The sequence below is a fragment of the Ascidia mentula genome, chromosome 5, assembly GCF_947561715.1.
Source record: "Ascidia mentula chromosome 5, kaAscMent1.1, whole genome shotgun sequence".
Lineage (NCBI taxonomy): Eukaryota > Metazoa > Chordata > Ascidiacea > Phlebobranchia > Ascidiidae > Ascidia > Ascidia mentula.
In genome coordinates this window covers 6282277-6297928 of record NC_138570.1, presented here as the reverse complement: position 1 = coordinate 6297928, position 15652 = coordinate 6282277, and the positions used below count along the sequence as shown (strand labels likewise).

The 15652-nt window shown below is 36.4% G+C and overlaps 3 protein-coding genes across 4 annotated transcripts; 2 read left to right on the top strand and 1 right to left on the bottom strand.

Moving 5' to 3' along the window:
• Positions 1 to 756: 756 nt before the first annotated feature.
• Positions 757 to 4933, bottom strand: LOC145902310 (lysophospholipid acyltransferase 5-like). Its single transcript, XM_082990237.1, has 13 exons — positions 4768 to 4933; positions 4603 to 4710; positions 4432 to 4538; positions 3798 to 3894; positions 3681 to 3718; positions 3512 to 3619; positions 3381 to 3451; positions 3026 to 3134; positions 2854 to 2940; positions 2628 to 2794; positions 2229 to 2376; positions 1635 to 1793; positions 757 to 1197 (listed from the first exon to the last, which is right to left on the bottom strand). The coding sequence occupies exons 1-13, from the start codon at positions 4844 to 4846 to the stop codon at positions 1093 to 1095; spliced, it is 1383 nt and encodes a 460-aa protein (XP_082846363.1). The 5' UTR covers positions 4847 to 4933; the 3' UTR covers positions 757 to 1092.
• Positions 4934 to 7064: 2131 nt separating this feature from the next.
• Positions 7065 to 11314, top strand: LOC145902509 (solute carrier family 61 member 1-like). Of its 2 annotated transcripts, XM_082990513.1 has the most exons (13): positions 7065 to 7142; positions 7205 to 7359; positions 7416 to 7560; positions 7735 to 7795; positions 7854 to 7961; positions 8026 to 8118; positions 8169 to 8331; positions 8515 to 8669; positions 8735 to 8860; positions 8917 to 9019; positions 9087 to 9154; positions 9217 to 9296; positions 9363 to 11314. In XM_082990513.1, exons 2-13 carry the CDS (start codon positions 7209 to 7211, stop codon positions 9415 to 9417), a joined length of 1308 nt encoding a protein of 435 aa, XP_082846639.1. In that variant the 5' UTR covers positions 7065 to 7142; positions 7205 to 7208; the 3' UTR covers positions 9418 to 11314. The 2 variants fall into 2 exon arrangements, with proteins under 2 accessions (XP_082846639.1, XP_082846638.1); XM_082990512.1 differs by lacking the exon at positions 7065 to 7142 and having other exon boundaries at positions 7173 to 7359.
• Positions 11315 to 12150: 836 nt separating this feature from the next.
• Positions 12151 to 15606, top strand: LOC145903871 (pre-mRNA-splicing factor 18-like). Its single transcript, XM_082992048.1, has 7 exons — positions 12151 to 12291; positions 12377 to 12562; positions 13111 to 13245; positions 13370 to 13501; positions 13770 to 13838; positions 14005 to 14217; positions 14284 to 15606. Exons 1-7 carry the CDS (start codon positions 12217 to 12219, stop codon positions 14527 to 14529), a joined length of 1056 nt encoding a protein of 351 aa, XP_082848174.1. The 5' UTR covers positions 12151 to 12216; the 3' UTR covers positions 14530 to 15606.
• The last annotated feature ends 46 nt before the right edge of the window (positions 15607 to 15652 follow it).

The following is a 15652-nucleotide window of genomic DNA, read 5'->3' as shown; positions in this document are numbered from 1 at the left end:
CGAAACGAGTGTTTTTTTTTTTGTCTGTATATTTGCAATAGCTTTTCGACAACCGCCTACGGTTCAAAGCTGTTCGGTTCTCGTCAGTTCATTGTACTCGTTTACGGCGTAATTGTACTTGCCATTACGACGGGATAAATACAGATGATTTCAAAAACAAGTTCAACAATCCATACAACTGTTGAGCCGGATGTCGGTCGCCACTCGTAGATGAGGTAGCAACAAGTTACGATGTTTCAGAGCAAAGACGCGCAGGATAACCTGGGCACGAATCCCGGTCAGGTTTTCGTCTTGATATATGGGTCGGGCGCTTGACCAATGCTGTCATCAGACCTTGCCCTGCACACGCATTCTAAAATTGCTCAACTACGCCATACAGCGGCGGACCTTAGAACAGATCTCGTCCACAAAGAGTTTCAATGTTCAGAAAACAATGTAAATTTTATCAAAACGAAATTAAAAAACCTGCCTTAGGTGGTCCAGCTAAAACTATGGATTTGTGGTTTAAATTTTACAACGTTTTTAACCGTGAGCAAAAACACTTACGCAACCAATTAATCAAAATTAAGTGATACATTTACAAGTTCCGTTTGTTCAAGACGACTATTTTCCTCCATTGTCGCAAGATGACAAAAGCACACATCGAATTAGACTGTAACGCACACAAGTCTGTTTAAGTATATAGAAATGTTTGTATAAATCATAGATCTTCCACTGACAACTTTGGTCTTGGGATCGTGGCACTATCACTTTTTGCAAGTCTGTTTAATATATGATTCGCACAGCGGACATTACCCCAAACAATCAATCATCATATAGCAGTACAACATAGAAATCACAGAAGTCAGCAGCAAAGTCAACGAAAGCAATTTACGTTCTCTGAATGCAATATATGTAGCACCACAGCTATGAACGTGACCCGCTAAAATGAAACAATTGCTTGTTCAAAACACATTGGGAGGATACTGCTGTGCTGCATGGTCACCAAGCAGCTTAAACAATGCACAAACCACAAAAATTGGAACTTGTGTGTTTGTTACGATCAACTTAACAATGAAGAATAAAAACATGGTGGTTTGTTTCCCAAGAAGATCAAGCAGCTTTCGACTTCGACTTTGCAGCAAAGTTGTATATTTTAAGCAGAATCCACAGGGTCATGTAAAACACGTGGCCATAGAACGAAATCGAAATGTAAACCTAAAACGAAAATATTCATGAAAAATTTAAATGGCATTTTTGCATATAACAACATATTGCCATCGGTACAAAACTTGCAGCAAATGGTAATACACAACTGAATCAATATATTGGCTGCTGAGAGGCGTGGGCTCATTAATAAATCAACCGTTTGCTGTAAGTTTTGTACCGATGGCAAAAGGTCCCCATTCATACTACAAACATTAATTTTTAAGATGTAAAATTATTGAAATTTTGTTTGGTTGATTTTGAAGTTTAGTGCACGCCTATATTATTTTTGCTAGTTCGGATGTTTGGATTGTATAAGGAACGCTTCTAGGGTGTGTTCGTTTTGACAGAGGTTACAACACATGCGAAGTATTATTGTAGCACGTTTTCCAAACAAAAATCCAAAATAGGCACTAAAAACCATTTACAGCAGGTTACACAAAACTTACCGGTAAATAGCGATGGCTCTTTAGGAGGCTAAAGTCAATGAGGGCATATCCTAGCAACAAATGGAGGTATATGAACCCGATCGTCTTCGGGATCCAAGAAAGCATGGGGTTTGCCCGTAGACTTTGGACCAAACTCGATTCCCTCAGCAAGGCTGTCAACTGCATGAAGAAGGGTTGTAACCTTTGTGATTGTGACAATGCAGATTTTGAACTATTAACGCCACTGAGTGTTATATTTTTATTATTGTGCTATGATTTCAAAACATGTTCGGTTTACCAGAAACACGTGATGAGTGTTAGTACGTTTCCGCTTGTGGTGGCACGCATTTCGTGAACTGTTATTTGTTATTATTTTGATAAATTGTTACTCATCGCAAGAAATTCATACCATGGTAGTATTTACCATCGTCACGAGGCTTGTTTCTTTGTACAACAATCTCTGCCTATCTGCCTTCAACTTATAATTTGTAAACTTATTGTCAATAAATCGGTTCCTCGCGAACTGGAACGAGCAGCTAAATATTTAGCTTTGATTTATGAAGAAAAAAAATTTGCCCACCCCATCTTACATTCAACACACAAAAAGACTCTTACCGGTTTTTCGACGGACATGAGCATAAACTCGTAAGCAAAAGCGGTAAAATAACCGGAGTGGCAGCCGTGCCATATAGCAAGAAAAAGGAGGGTGGCACCTTGTGAGACTGCACGAATTCCAACGAAACGTAGTCGCTTGAATACGTAACTGCAGCACACATTTGATAGTGAGCAAGGAAGGGGTTTATTAAAGGTCAATGTAAAGGATTACAAATATTTTACAAATAACAGAAAGAGGTAAAACTAATTTTAGCCAATGACAAAAGAAAGGTTGGTTTGATAACCTTAAACAAATTGGTTACAAACTTGTACAGATGCGTCCTTAATTTGTGTGTTCAGATTTGCATATTAGTTTGCTGACAAGAAAATATGGACACAGCATTCTATGGAAATGCTTACCGCAGCACCCAACCATTGGTGTTGATATTGAAAGAGTCGATGACATCTTGGAAACTGCAGGCAAGCAAGAACTTGTGTAAAGTTACATTTCTCACTGCATCCCACTTAACTTTGCCTGATTTCTCATCCTTTCTGTAACCCAGTCCACACAAAATACAGGAGCCTTCCTGTGAATCAACAATATTTCTGGTAGGTGATAATAAAACACCAAACAACTGATACTAACGTTTATCATCCATATGCATACATACTGCAGGAGTGTCACTTGACCGATTATGGCCACATAGCCAAACTTGTAGAGAAATGGTGAGCTCTATAGACACAATAACCACAATGGAAAATGATCCACCATACAAATTTTACATTTAAATACACGGGAAATTAAGCTTAGAACCTACTTGGAATTGTGTAGTCAAGTAAAACTGGGGATTAAACATTCCAGCAAGATAGGTTTGAACTCCAAGCATGACTGTACCTGATGCCCCTCTTCTTAATCCAGGAATAATGCTAAAATATACAGAGTTTTGCAAAAATTTGAGTACATCCAGTTGTTATTAGTTGTAATTTAAGTTTTCGAAGAGGGCGCAATGAGACCAATAAAGGAACAGAGGGTCTATTTTAAACATGAGCTCACAACTTAAATACCAAAGAAGCATGTAAGTATTGATAAATAATGGCAACATGAAACTGAAATTCAAGGGTTTCAAAAGCAATGACAAGGAGGACAATTTGTCGTGTCACAAAAAGTTATACCTGTTGGGTTTATGTCCTGGATTGTCTGTCAGTTCACCGTTCATCATTGCCCGAAATCTTCGCAGAGGAAACTAATAATAAATAAAACTAACATCTAATGGCAATAAATGAATGTCATAGCATTGATTTACCTGTGGCCCAACCATGTACCCTGCATAAAAATAAGAAAATCCAGTAATTTCAAGTAAGGAAGGAATATCAGGAACTGCTCTCTCCACTTGGTCTGTTGACAATTTGTCCTATAACCACACCACATAAATATGACTTTATTTCTTGAAAGTAAAGAGTGAAAAAGCTTGCCTTGTTGCGATGCCCATCATAAACATCATATGCTAGACCTGTAAAAGTAAGTAAATGCAAAATATATTAATCACTACTACAAAGTCATGAAGACCAAAAGCTAACTTTATATCATACCTATAAGTCGTAATGTAAGAATGCAGTGAGGCATGCTCCAGGATATTTCATAATCAGTTTTTGAGTCCAACAACATATATCCAGCAACCAAGTAGCCCTAGATTGCAAACAAATGTTCTGATGTGTATAAGCTGCAGACAGATGGCCACTGTTTCGACCTAAAAGGTCTCATCAGTGCAGCTGGTGTGACTATAAGACAACTTTGCAACGGATGACAGTGATTGTATAGTCACCACAAAGTGGAAGTCTTTGCTTGACCGTTTGGTCAGCAAAGTCGTCTTATAGTCTCACCAGCTGCACTGATGAGACCTTTTAGGTCGAAACAGTGGCCATCTGTCTGCAGCTTATACACAATTCATTTTGTTGGCTCCGCATTGCTTATCAAATGTTCTGACGTCAAAAAAATGGGACAATACACGTAAATAAGGACAATGGCTGCCAGTAGCCAATGTTAAATGCAAACAGCATGAATATCCAAACCAACAAAAAATTTTATTGACTGCATCTATCATTTAATTCTGCACAAATTGTATTCACCCGGATAAGAAACACTAAGCTATCATAACAGGCAAATAATAATTATATATCTTTCTTAAATAACATTTCAAATTACACACATGTGCAGAGAACATACCATTTGAAAGATAAATGACACTATTACAGAAAGCATCGACCCTTTGAGGATTTGAAAAATGACCCACTGTGCAAAGATGCACAAAGCTGAATGCACCAATCCCCACCCTGTAGGAAAATAAAGAATGACAGCCATATCCAAAAAAACAGAAAAGCATCACATTCATCCTACCATAGTTCCAATACAAAAAGCACAAACTTGTCAAAGTAAAAAATATGTATTGAAGACTTTGTTGTTTCCTGCTTGGAAACTGTCGGTGGATCATGGCAATAAAATAACCTAAACACATTCAGTTGATATACCATTGCACACAAACACAGATTTTTAAATACACACCTGAATACACAGTTAACAAAAGCTTTAATCCTGCTTCTGATGTTCCAAGGGAATCTGCAATGTCCTTTACTGCCAACATCTTAAATTACAGGCCAATAATTGACAGAAGATGAAGCAATTTACAATGTCTGCAAGCTGTAATAGCCTACATGTTTTTGGTAAATAAAGGTTTTTGATAAAAAAGTAATTGACTACTATAATATTAATGGTTCTGGTTTCTCGGCATAAATGGGACTTAAGTTACAATGTTGCAGGAGAAGATTTGCTGAAAATGCATTGGTTCAGAAAGGATTGCTTCGATAAACGCAGCAGTAATTTCTTTTGGGGGAAATTTTTGACTATTTTGGCTATTAAAACCAATGCATTTTCAGCCAATCTTCACCTGCAGCATTAAGACGCCAGAAACATTGACGTCGCGAGGTCGGATCAATGAATTGCTGAAGTTATTCTTATAAGTGTACAGATCGCGCATAACCTTGCACCACTTCAATTTTACGTACATTTAAGCGGTTAAACTTTCGTTCTTTGAGACATCACAGGCAGCTGCAAGAACATGCGAATCTACAGTCAAGTCCATAGAAATTTTATGAAACGAAACGTTTTATTACGTCACCGATATGGATCAACGCGCTATTAGTTTTAAATTTGTTCACAAGGAGATCATTTTGGGTTTTATATGTCAGCTATAATTTCATAAACGGCTTTAGGTCGTATATCTCAGCGAAAACTTTACATCTGGTTTGAACAAATTAAACAAATTAAAATTGGCGTTACCATGATAAATTAATAAAAATGTGTTTACGTACATCAAACAAAACATACTAAACGAAAAAAAGAATAAACAAATTTAAAGCATACTGGCATATGAGTTGCAGAAGTAAAAAACATAAAAATCACACAAATTTATTCACAAAAAGATAAAAATAGGGAAATCCCCAAATTTGCGATAAGATTTTATTGCAGACAAATTAAGATTTTTATTGTTCAAATCGACATGCGTCCCCATCAAAAGGAAAGAGGTGGGCCGATACGTGAGTTATGAAAGAGTCCAAAGATAGTTAATGGAGTTTAATAAAACTTATTTTATTTGAATATTTAAATATTGAGATAAAAATGCCAAGATGTTCTTCAATTGTCCGTTTTCATGATATTTACATGCATGGGATTGTTTTCAAACACACATCATTGTTCGTTAACTGAGATAGGGTGATAGTTTGTTAATTAATCCAACATAGGAAAAACAAATTTTTGGTAGTCAAGCAGTTGCCAAAGTGTGAAATTTTTTGGAGAAACAAAAGTAACAATAAACTTTTTTTTGCAACATAAACATTTTCAAACAGGCCAGAAAATGGCGAAAATGGACACCGAGAATCGGCAGAAAATTCATAGGAAAAAGTTTGGTCTGTATAGGCTATTTTGCGTAACGTAATTAACTTCCTTGCGAAGTGCTGCGCACTGTAAGAACGTGAAAGTTCACCTCCGATTCTTTGTCTGGTTTCTAGAAATCCGTCGATTGTGCAATAAACGTAACGGTTACGTTGAGCAACTTACAAGCAAATCGTCTTTCGTGCTAATAGCTTTATTATTCTGTAAGGCTCGGCTTCAAAAAATCTGGTCAAAACGCATGTCCATGTCAGTAAAAAAATCAATTAATTATTGTTCCTTAGTTACAACAGCATTTTGGACCGACGCTATTAGAAGCATCTTTTGATTTTTGGTTCTTTTTATTGGTGACATGAGATGGTGTCTGCGGCAAAATGAATTACGTCCTGCGTAAAAAACTACAGCAATAGCGTATTTTAAGATTAGGGTTGCGTTTTTTGGGCGAATTGAGACAAAAAGACGTAGTTTGAATTGGAGTAGTCTGAACTATAGCAATGCAACAGAAACGGTGAATAAACGTAACAACAGATAGAAACTCGGATTTGCATGTTATAGCGCCAGAAAGTTTCCGGCAAAACAATATTCTGCACAGTCGTTAACGAGAATCAGTAATTAACAAATACTTCCTTTTGTATTAATGATTATGTCGGGCTGCAATGAAATGGGCAAAACGTTTTTTGGGCGTTTAGCACCATGAATGCAGATAAGGGGAATCACAGTTCTCTCGCCCAAAGCGGCTAGACCACATTATAGCCGGCAACAACAGCCGTTTCACGGTTGGAAATTTGAGTCAACCACGGTCTACTGCTCGTAAGTGATCACATGGACTTTCGAGCGGTCTGTGTTTTCATATCATTTATTATAGCCAGGGTTAACCAGCCAAACGACGGGATGGCATGAGCAAATGAGCGGCAAGTTTATCATGGTTTTAGACTTCGTTGTTTTGTTTGTTACAGAAATTACTGCAGGAAGTTGAACTTTTTGTATTTGTGGTGAGCACAGTTTTTTAACAAACAGTTTTATGCTTTTATGACAGCACACTTTATAAAAATAGGAGAATGGATATTTTTTGGATTTCATTCTTTATTCTGTTGTTTGTCTGTGCACTGCTTTATTACATGTCCAATCAAGCAGACACAACTTCAAAGGTGGATATGGGTTTTCAGAGGTTCCAGTATAAATACCTTTGTATTTACCTGCTTGCAATGGGTAAGGTTCCGTAAACTTTTGTAACTTTGTAAATATAAGAGTTCTGTGTCTGTTAGGTGGAGACTGGTTGCAAGGGCCATATGTTTATGCACTTTACCAACACTATGGAATGACTTCCCATGAAATTGATGTTCTCTTTGTTGTTGGGTTTGGGTCTAGCATGATATTTGGAACCTTTGCTGGTGCCATTGCAGACAAATAGTATGTATGCCTAAATCAATTTTTCCATGTTTATAATAAACCAACTGACTTTAATCTGAAACTTCAAAAGTTTTAAATTATTAACATACCTAAATGTTGTGTTGTTGTGTTAGCTTATTTTTGCTAAACATGTAACTTGTAAGTCATCTCTTTGTGTTGTATATATGTTTTTAGTGGACGTCGCCTTAACTGTATGTTCTTTGCACTGCTGTATATGGGATCATGTGCCACAAAGGTAGAAAGTTTGTAAACATTGTCAAGAAACAAAACTAAAGTTTGGTGCACTTTTACAGCATTTTCCAAACTTTACAATATTATTGCTTGGTCGGTTACTTGGAGGCATTTCTACTTCAATATTGTTTAGTGCATTTGAATCCTGGGTTGTATGTGAGCACCATAAGGTAAATTATAATTGTGTTTCCTTCATTTGTAACACTTGTGTACTACCAATTATTTTATTTTTAGAGACAATATGACGATGAACTGCTTGGTGTCATTTTTTCTAAAGCCACATTATTTAATTCTGTTGTTTCAATTGCAGCTGGTCAGGTGGCACAGGTATAACATATCATTCTTTGCGAAAACTATTGCTAAAAGTGTTTTGTTAGGTTGCAGCTGACATGTTTGGGTATGTTGCACCCTTCGATGTGGCTATTCTTGTTTTGGCAGTTTTACTTTTTTGTTTACCATATTTGTGGAATGAAAATTATGGTGATCAGGACTCAGACATGCAGGGCTCATTTGTGACTGCTTTTAAAGTCATTTTTAAAGGTACAAAACATGAAAGTTTCTGGAAGTGCTTGTGGTGTTGAGTTGGTACTTAAGGTATTGTTCTGATTTGATAATTTTTTGTGCAAAACAATCATAAAATTTTTTGGTTGGTAAGAAATGTGAAAAAACTCTCCACTTGTTTATAGAACATAGTTCTAATTAAATGATTATGTATGAACACAGATAAAAAAATCTTCCTGCTGGGCATTATACAGTCATTTTTTGAAAGTTCCATGTATATGTTTGTTTTAAAATGGACCCCTTCTTTGACACCATCGAATGAAAAAACCTCTGAAGAAACTTCAATACCACATGGTTTAATATTCTCATCTTTTATGGTATTTTTTATCGACAATAAATTCACCAGTATGTTTTTCACATTAAATTTGTATTTTCATTGCAGGTTTCTGTCATGATTGGATCTTTTGTGTTCAAATATCTCACCCAAACTTACAAAATAGAGTATTTTATGAAATATGTATTGATGATTTCTGCAGTCTCCTTGCTTGTACCTATACTTGTACCAGAGGTCTATAAACATACTAATCTATCAAACTTTTTGTACTGACACCTTTCTCCATGTAGAACCAGCTTATCATTCTTGTTGCCTTTTTTGTCTTTGAGGTTTGTGTGGGGATTTTCTGGCCATCTTTTGCCACAATGAGAGGGCACTATGTTCCTGAAACTGGTATTTTATAGTTCTAAGTAATAAGCACCTAAATTGTCTGAGATTTCTTATTTAAGCTATTTTGCAGTTCGATCCACCATAATGAACATCTTCAGGGTTCCATTAAACCTAATAGTCCTTTTGGTCCTACTACAGGTAGTACTGTATTATCAGTGCCCAAAATAAATATTCATAATAAATTCGCTGTTATTTTTCAGGATTTTAAAACGAATGTGATTTTTTCCTTCTGTGTTGCCGGATTATTGCTTGCTTCTATTTCCCAGCATATACTTTGCAGGTAGATACTAGTGATAGTTTTTCAAAATACTTCAACATTCCTAAAATTTCCACATTTATGTTGTAGGTTTGCTCAACGCGCTGAAATTGCCAGCAAAGCTGACATCACCGAAACAGTTTAACATACCAAATATGCAAAAAATAACAACTTTTGTTGCACTTAATTGACCATTGTTTTGAGCATAATCTAAAATTGATTGAAGCACATAGATTTTTTACCTAATTCAGCAGGTAGCTTTTCCCCAGTTTTAACAGGTATGTTAAACCTTTATTTGTTTTTATATTAAAAAAAAAAACTTTTAAAAAAATGTTGTTTTTTACGTGAGGCCACTGGAACTATACACATTTTTGCCTTTCTCTAGTAAATTGTTGTTTCTTGTTTTGGTCTAACCATTATATCTAGTTATGATGTTATGATATGAATATATATTATTAAATTGGAGTAATGCAAAAATAGGGTTAGTGTGTCTGGACAAGTGTGTCTATGTATTTGTTTGACCCCAACTTGTGCCAGTAAAATATCTTTGCTATATTCATCATTAGTGTTGTGGATGTTTGTGGATACGCAATTTTGAACATTCATATTGCTGAAGGTGTGCAACTTGCAATGTTGTTGAGTGTTGAAATGACCGACTGTGCTAACGCTTAAAATACAGAAAATGAACGCTCAAGCCTTTAAATTTTGTATTGTATTGATTCCTTGTTCCTAATAGCTGGGTAATAATTAACTTGCTTTGGAATGATTTTGACGTTGGCTCATAAACCTATCGGGACCGTACACAAAAGCATAGGACCTCACTTTCAAAAAAGTGCAGTTGAATTATAGTTTTTTCCGGGGAAATAAATAAAAAAACCTAGAGAAGTCAAAAACCTGTTTGAGTCCGCTTCTGCGAGATTCACCGCGCCTGATTAGCTCTGTGTGTGGTGCTCCAAGACGATGTGCTTTTTTGTGCGGTCGTGCGTTAACTTCCCGTGTGACGAGCCAACTTCAGATATGTTGTAGTTATTAGCCGTTGGTCCCACCTTTCCATTTCGGACAAATTGTCGTGACGGTAGCGAGGAGAACACATATTTCTTTGATATTCAATGACGCGCTTTAACTCGCATGAATGCTGTACATTCAATACCAACAATACTTTACCGAACGCGTATCGCAAACGTTGTGCGATTTTATATGTTCAACACACAAGTAGGCATACTACTTGACAGTTGAACATGAAAAAAACAATAACATTTTAGCGATTCCTTTGTCCCGTGTATAATTCAATATAGTCTTCTCCAAAATCAACATAACTGTATAAATTCTATTGGAATCACCAAATTATCAACAAGAGCTGTGAATAATCAGTAGGCCTACATATTGGCCTACGAAATGTATTTGTAGGCGAAGGTGTAGTTTGAAAAAATAGGCGAAGGAGTTGTTTGAAAAAGAGATATTGCCCATTTTTTAAATAATTATCACATTTTAATGAAATCGTATTGTTGTTGCCATACTTACAAACAAAACAATCCTAACTGCGTGTGATACGAGCCACTGCAAAATGTGCAGTAAACAAGTGAAAAAAGTTGAGCGACGGTTCGGTAATGCTTCAGTGAGCTTGAAGTTCAACAGGGGTTGTAACCAAAAAACGGCACAGGCCACGTGGCAACAATATGGCACGCATGCCACCAAATTTGTCCCACGTGGCACCAAAATTACACGGATGGGACCTTTGTGTGTTTTCTGTTTGTACTACTTATTGAATCCACTGTATGCTAAATCGGTAATACAGTCTGCAGTTGTCATTTGCACTAACATTAGTGCACAATAACTTTAAGCGAGGGTTGCAAGGTGCGTTTGTTGAATAGTTTGACAATTGATCTGAAAAGTCTAAATGGGTTTATATGGTTATCAATGAAATGCTATGTTTTGCTGCATGCCCAGTTGTGCACACAGATGCAAACTTCAATAACCTCTTACAAATTACAGGTAGCGAGGCTTTCCAACATGTGGTCATTCCTGTTACATCAATAGTGAATTGTGCCATGTGAATTGGTTATGAAATTTATCATTTTTATACCTGTGTTTTAATAAAAGTGTATTTCCCATGAAACAGATGATAATGTTGTGTTCTTAGTGTGTTCTTCCAAATCTCTATGTATCCAACACCAATCAGTTATTAACAATCTTTTCTTAAGATGGCTCAAACGAATGGCAGCAGTCCCACACGAAAATGCATTTAATGAATGCAGCAAGCCAATATGGCCCATTAAAAGAATAGATACGCATGTTAGGACAGGCCAACAGGCTACAGCATTTTATTGATAATGCAGCAAGCCAATATGGCCCATTAAAAGAATACATACGCATGTTAGGGCAGACCAATAGGCTACAGCATTTTATTAATAATTATTGTTAGACACATTTGAGTTGTCCTTCTGTAAGTGGGGAAACATGTCTCGTATAAACGATGGCAATATTAACGTTCAGGTTCGTATTCCATATTAATAATACACTGTGTTCGCTACTTGTGCGAAAACGTTTCACTATCAATTTAAAACCACACAAAAAATATTGGTAACAAAGGTAATTATCACAATCAATTCCAAAACCGACACAACATCACAAAACACAAGTTTGCGTTGAGGTTTTCATTGATTCCAATGTTTGGTGTTCTCTCACAAGGGTTCGTGACCTCATGCAGTTCAGACTTCAAATTGCTGGTGGGGCAGACTGAAAGAACAGGCGAGTCGGAGTTTCCTCATGCCAGTAGCACAACATCAACAAATGACAAAGGCAGATTAAACCACTTTGGTGGACATTATTCTCTAAATGCGCCACTGCCAGATGTCGCTAGAGAGTTAATTGGCGTAATAAAAAGTGTTGTTGACGTTATGTGACAAAAAGTTAAGCAAAGGTAGGCCTAACTTTGTTCACAAGAATGGATTTCGCCGCCATTTTAAAAGCAGAAGTGGATAGAAAACGCAAACATATTGAAGAAAAAAATGTTATGGGGGTAAGAAAGTAAAATGTGGTTTAGAGCAATCTAAAATGTGGAAAAACATTTTTCAATTTCTAAAGTTAAATGTCACATCTTGCAGCAAAGCAAAAAGTACTTTAAGCGATCAGAATTGGCACAAAAAGAAAAGGAGGAATATGAAAAATCCCACCACATAAGAAGGATTGAAAAGGAAAAAGCATCTACGTCATCATGTGGTGAATTTGATGAGTTAGCAGCTATTGGACCTGATGAAGACAAACTTCCAATGAACATGTCAAGGCAAGAGGTAATATAACTGTGAAGAAATCTTTAAATACAGAATTGGGATGCTGCAAGTAGTATTTACCTGTCTGGAAAATCTTAGCTTATATAAACTAGGTGAATATGGTAATTTATTTCATAGATATTTTTTCACAATAATATTTCTTGTAATGTTTAAGCACTAACTGTCTTCCTGGCTGTTCCTTCGTTTTCTGATAGAAATCATTTTTTCCATACCAAAGTTGAAAGTACGTAATTTACGAGGATATTTTGGCCAATATTGGTTGTTCGAAGCAGTCAACATTTTGCACATACATAGTGTATATATATTAGTTTATCAATTAATGATTTATCTGGGCGTCACATTTTATCAACCTGGTTCTCATACAACTGAAATGTTATTGCACACATAATTTATATGTGATTCAGAGTATTTTATATTTTAAGTCTTAAAAAATTTATTATTTATACCAAAATTCTCATGATAGTAATAGCATAATCTCTATATATCTTAAACATACATTTCAACTCATGCCCAACTAAAATGCCTTCATCAAATTTTTGTTTGCTCAGGTAATAAGAAGATTGAGAGATAGGAATGAACCAATCCGACTGTTCGGTGAAACTGACTATGAATCATTTCAAAGGTTACGTAAGCTGGAAATCACAGCCCCAGATATTGACAAAGGACTGAGAAATGATTTCAAGGTAAAGTGTAAAGCACAATTTCCAATGCAAACTGTTTAGTTTTTTTCAAACATTATTGTGTCCAAGAACTACTGCAAAGTGAAGGAAAAAAAATCCAAAAATTCTTACTGCTGTTTTTTTTCAGGCGGCAATGGATGAACTAGAACAGGAAAATATAGAAAATATCATACAGCAGCAAACAGGTGCTGGTCGGAGAGGGGAACAGTCTGAAATTAAATTAGAGGATGATGATGGTATCACCATGGAATCCCTGCAGGTACAAGTTATTAGTAAATTTGTTGAAACTTAGTAGAAAAATTATGTATAAAATAATTCCTTTTTTAACATATGCAATAACCACTGTATATGGGATAAACTGTCAAGATCAAGTGAGCGTATAGCTGATTGAGTATTTGTACATAAAGAAAACTGTTTTAATAAAGATCACAAAAAATAGCTACTTATAAGTCTGATAAATCTGCGATATATTGTACAAGTTTAAGTTATATGTATATACAATAAAGAGTATCTAATTCACTTTTCAGGAAAGAGCCAAAACGCTTGGAAGAGGCAATGAGAATCATGATTGTAGTCTGATATTAGACACAATGCAGGTATATCACCTTACAAGTGTTTTTTAACTGGTTGACTGTTTGTCTCCAGTGCAAATAAGGGTGAAATATTTTTTAGCGCAAGTAGCCAAAACATCCCTATTCTTGTAAGATATCCACTGACATGTATACGATTATTGAGAGTATGATAAACCAAATGTGTTTGCAGTTTCTTATGAAAAGTTGGGCGACTGAGCTGAAGAATTTCCCACCAGAGAAGAAAAAGTCAGTTCAGTGGAAAACTCAGTCCACCATACACCGGCAAACAAATACCTATCTGATGCCCCTGTTCAAAAAACTAAAGAAAAGAACTGTGGCGCAAGATATCTTGGAGTACCTGAACGGAATTATTCGCCACACTCTTGAGCGTGATTATGTGAAAGTAAATTACTATTTTGTTTTTCTCATAAAAGTCCTGTATTTTACTCATATTTTCTCTTTTGTGCAGGCTAGCGCCATATACCTACAAATGGCCATCGGCAATGCACCCTGGCCTATTGGTGTAACGATGGTGGGTATTCACGCACGTACGGGTCGCGAAAAGATTTTTTCACAGCAGATCGCTCATGTTCTAAACGACGAGACGCAGAGAAAATTTATTCAAGGCTTGAAACGAATCATGACTGTGTGTCAGCGCTTGTACCCGGCCGACCCCTCGAAATCATTGGAATATAACGCTATCAAACCTGTGTGAATGCACCAGAACGACAAAGTGAATGGTGCTTTTATGCGCAAAAGTTGTCGGAAGTAATGCGATGGAACGTTTAACTGTGCAACCCTTCTTTTACAAGCTGCTGCACAAGCTTTAGGTGGATAACGACAGTTTTTGTTTGTTTTGAATATACTTTTCTCAGTAGAGTTGAAATTGATTGTTTGTACCACTTTTGTACATGATTCACACAATTTTCAAACCGTTGCAATTACCAACAGGCGATGCTCCTCGGTAACATTGTGGTAATTTTGCTTGTTTAACCACGACAATGTTAGTTTCAAGTTCACTTGATAGATGAATGATCCAATTTAACGTGTCGTGGGACTATGGTTTGAAAACAATCGCTGACACGCCAGTTTCTGTCTAAGTAAGACGACAAACGTTGTTTTGCATTTAATTGCGGTAAAAAAAACAAGGCTTCTTTAAAATTGTAGCGTTTTGGCGTCTGTTTTTGCAAATGTATGTTCTACGAAACGAGCAAAAATGATTTCCTATCAGGGTACTCGGCGTCGATGATTACACAATCATTTCTAGCATACAAATTAAGCAGTTTAATAATCTCACCTAAATTGCCATGTGGTTTTCAACGTTAAGGAATACAAAAAGAAAATTTAAACTCGAAATGACCGTTGCGTCTTGATGTGGGGAAATGTGTTGGAGATGGAAATAAACGTTATGACAGTTCACAGAGTCGAAAGGGTTTACAGCATCATTTCCAAATCCTAGAATGAACGAAATAAGAATTTGTGATTAATTTATTGTGGTGGCGTTGTTCGGTAGTTGCTGACACGAATATTACAATCCAACTTGCGTATTTACAAAGTGTTTGTTTCGAAACATTTCCAGTTACTTTCTCAAACTGAGGATGGTCAATTTGGAAACCTCTGTCCCACTAAGTGTTTCCGAGCAAACTGGTTTTTACGCTGAGCTGATGTATTATTGGTACTCTTCCACTACTTTTTTAAGGACCGCCGCAAGCAGTAAATGTCATTATTCATGTTCGTGGAGCAGCGCATCTTTTCTCCTGCCAACCTTTTTTCCTGCTTTGGTTTGAACCGTGCTTTCTTCCCGCCCCGGTTAGGCCACTGACGTAACTATCGTCTAC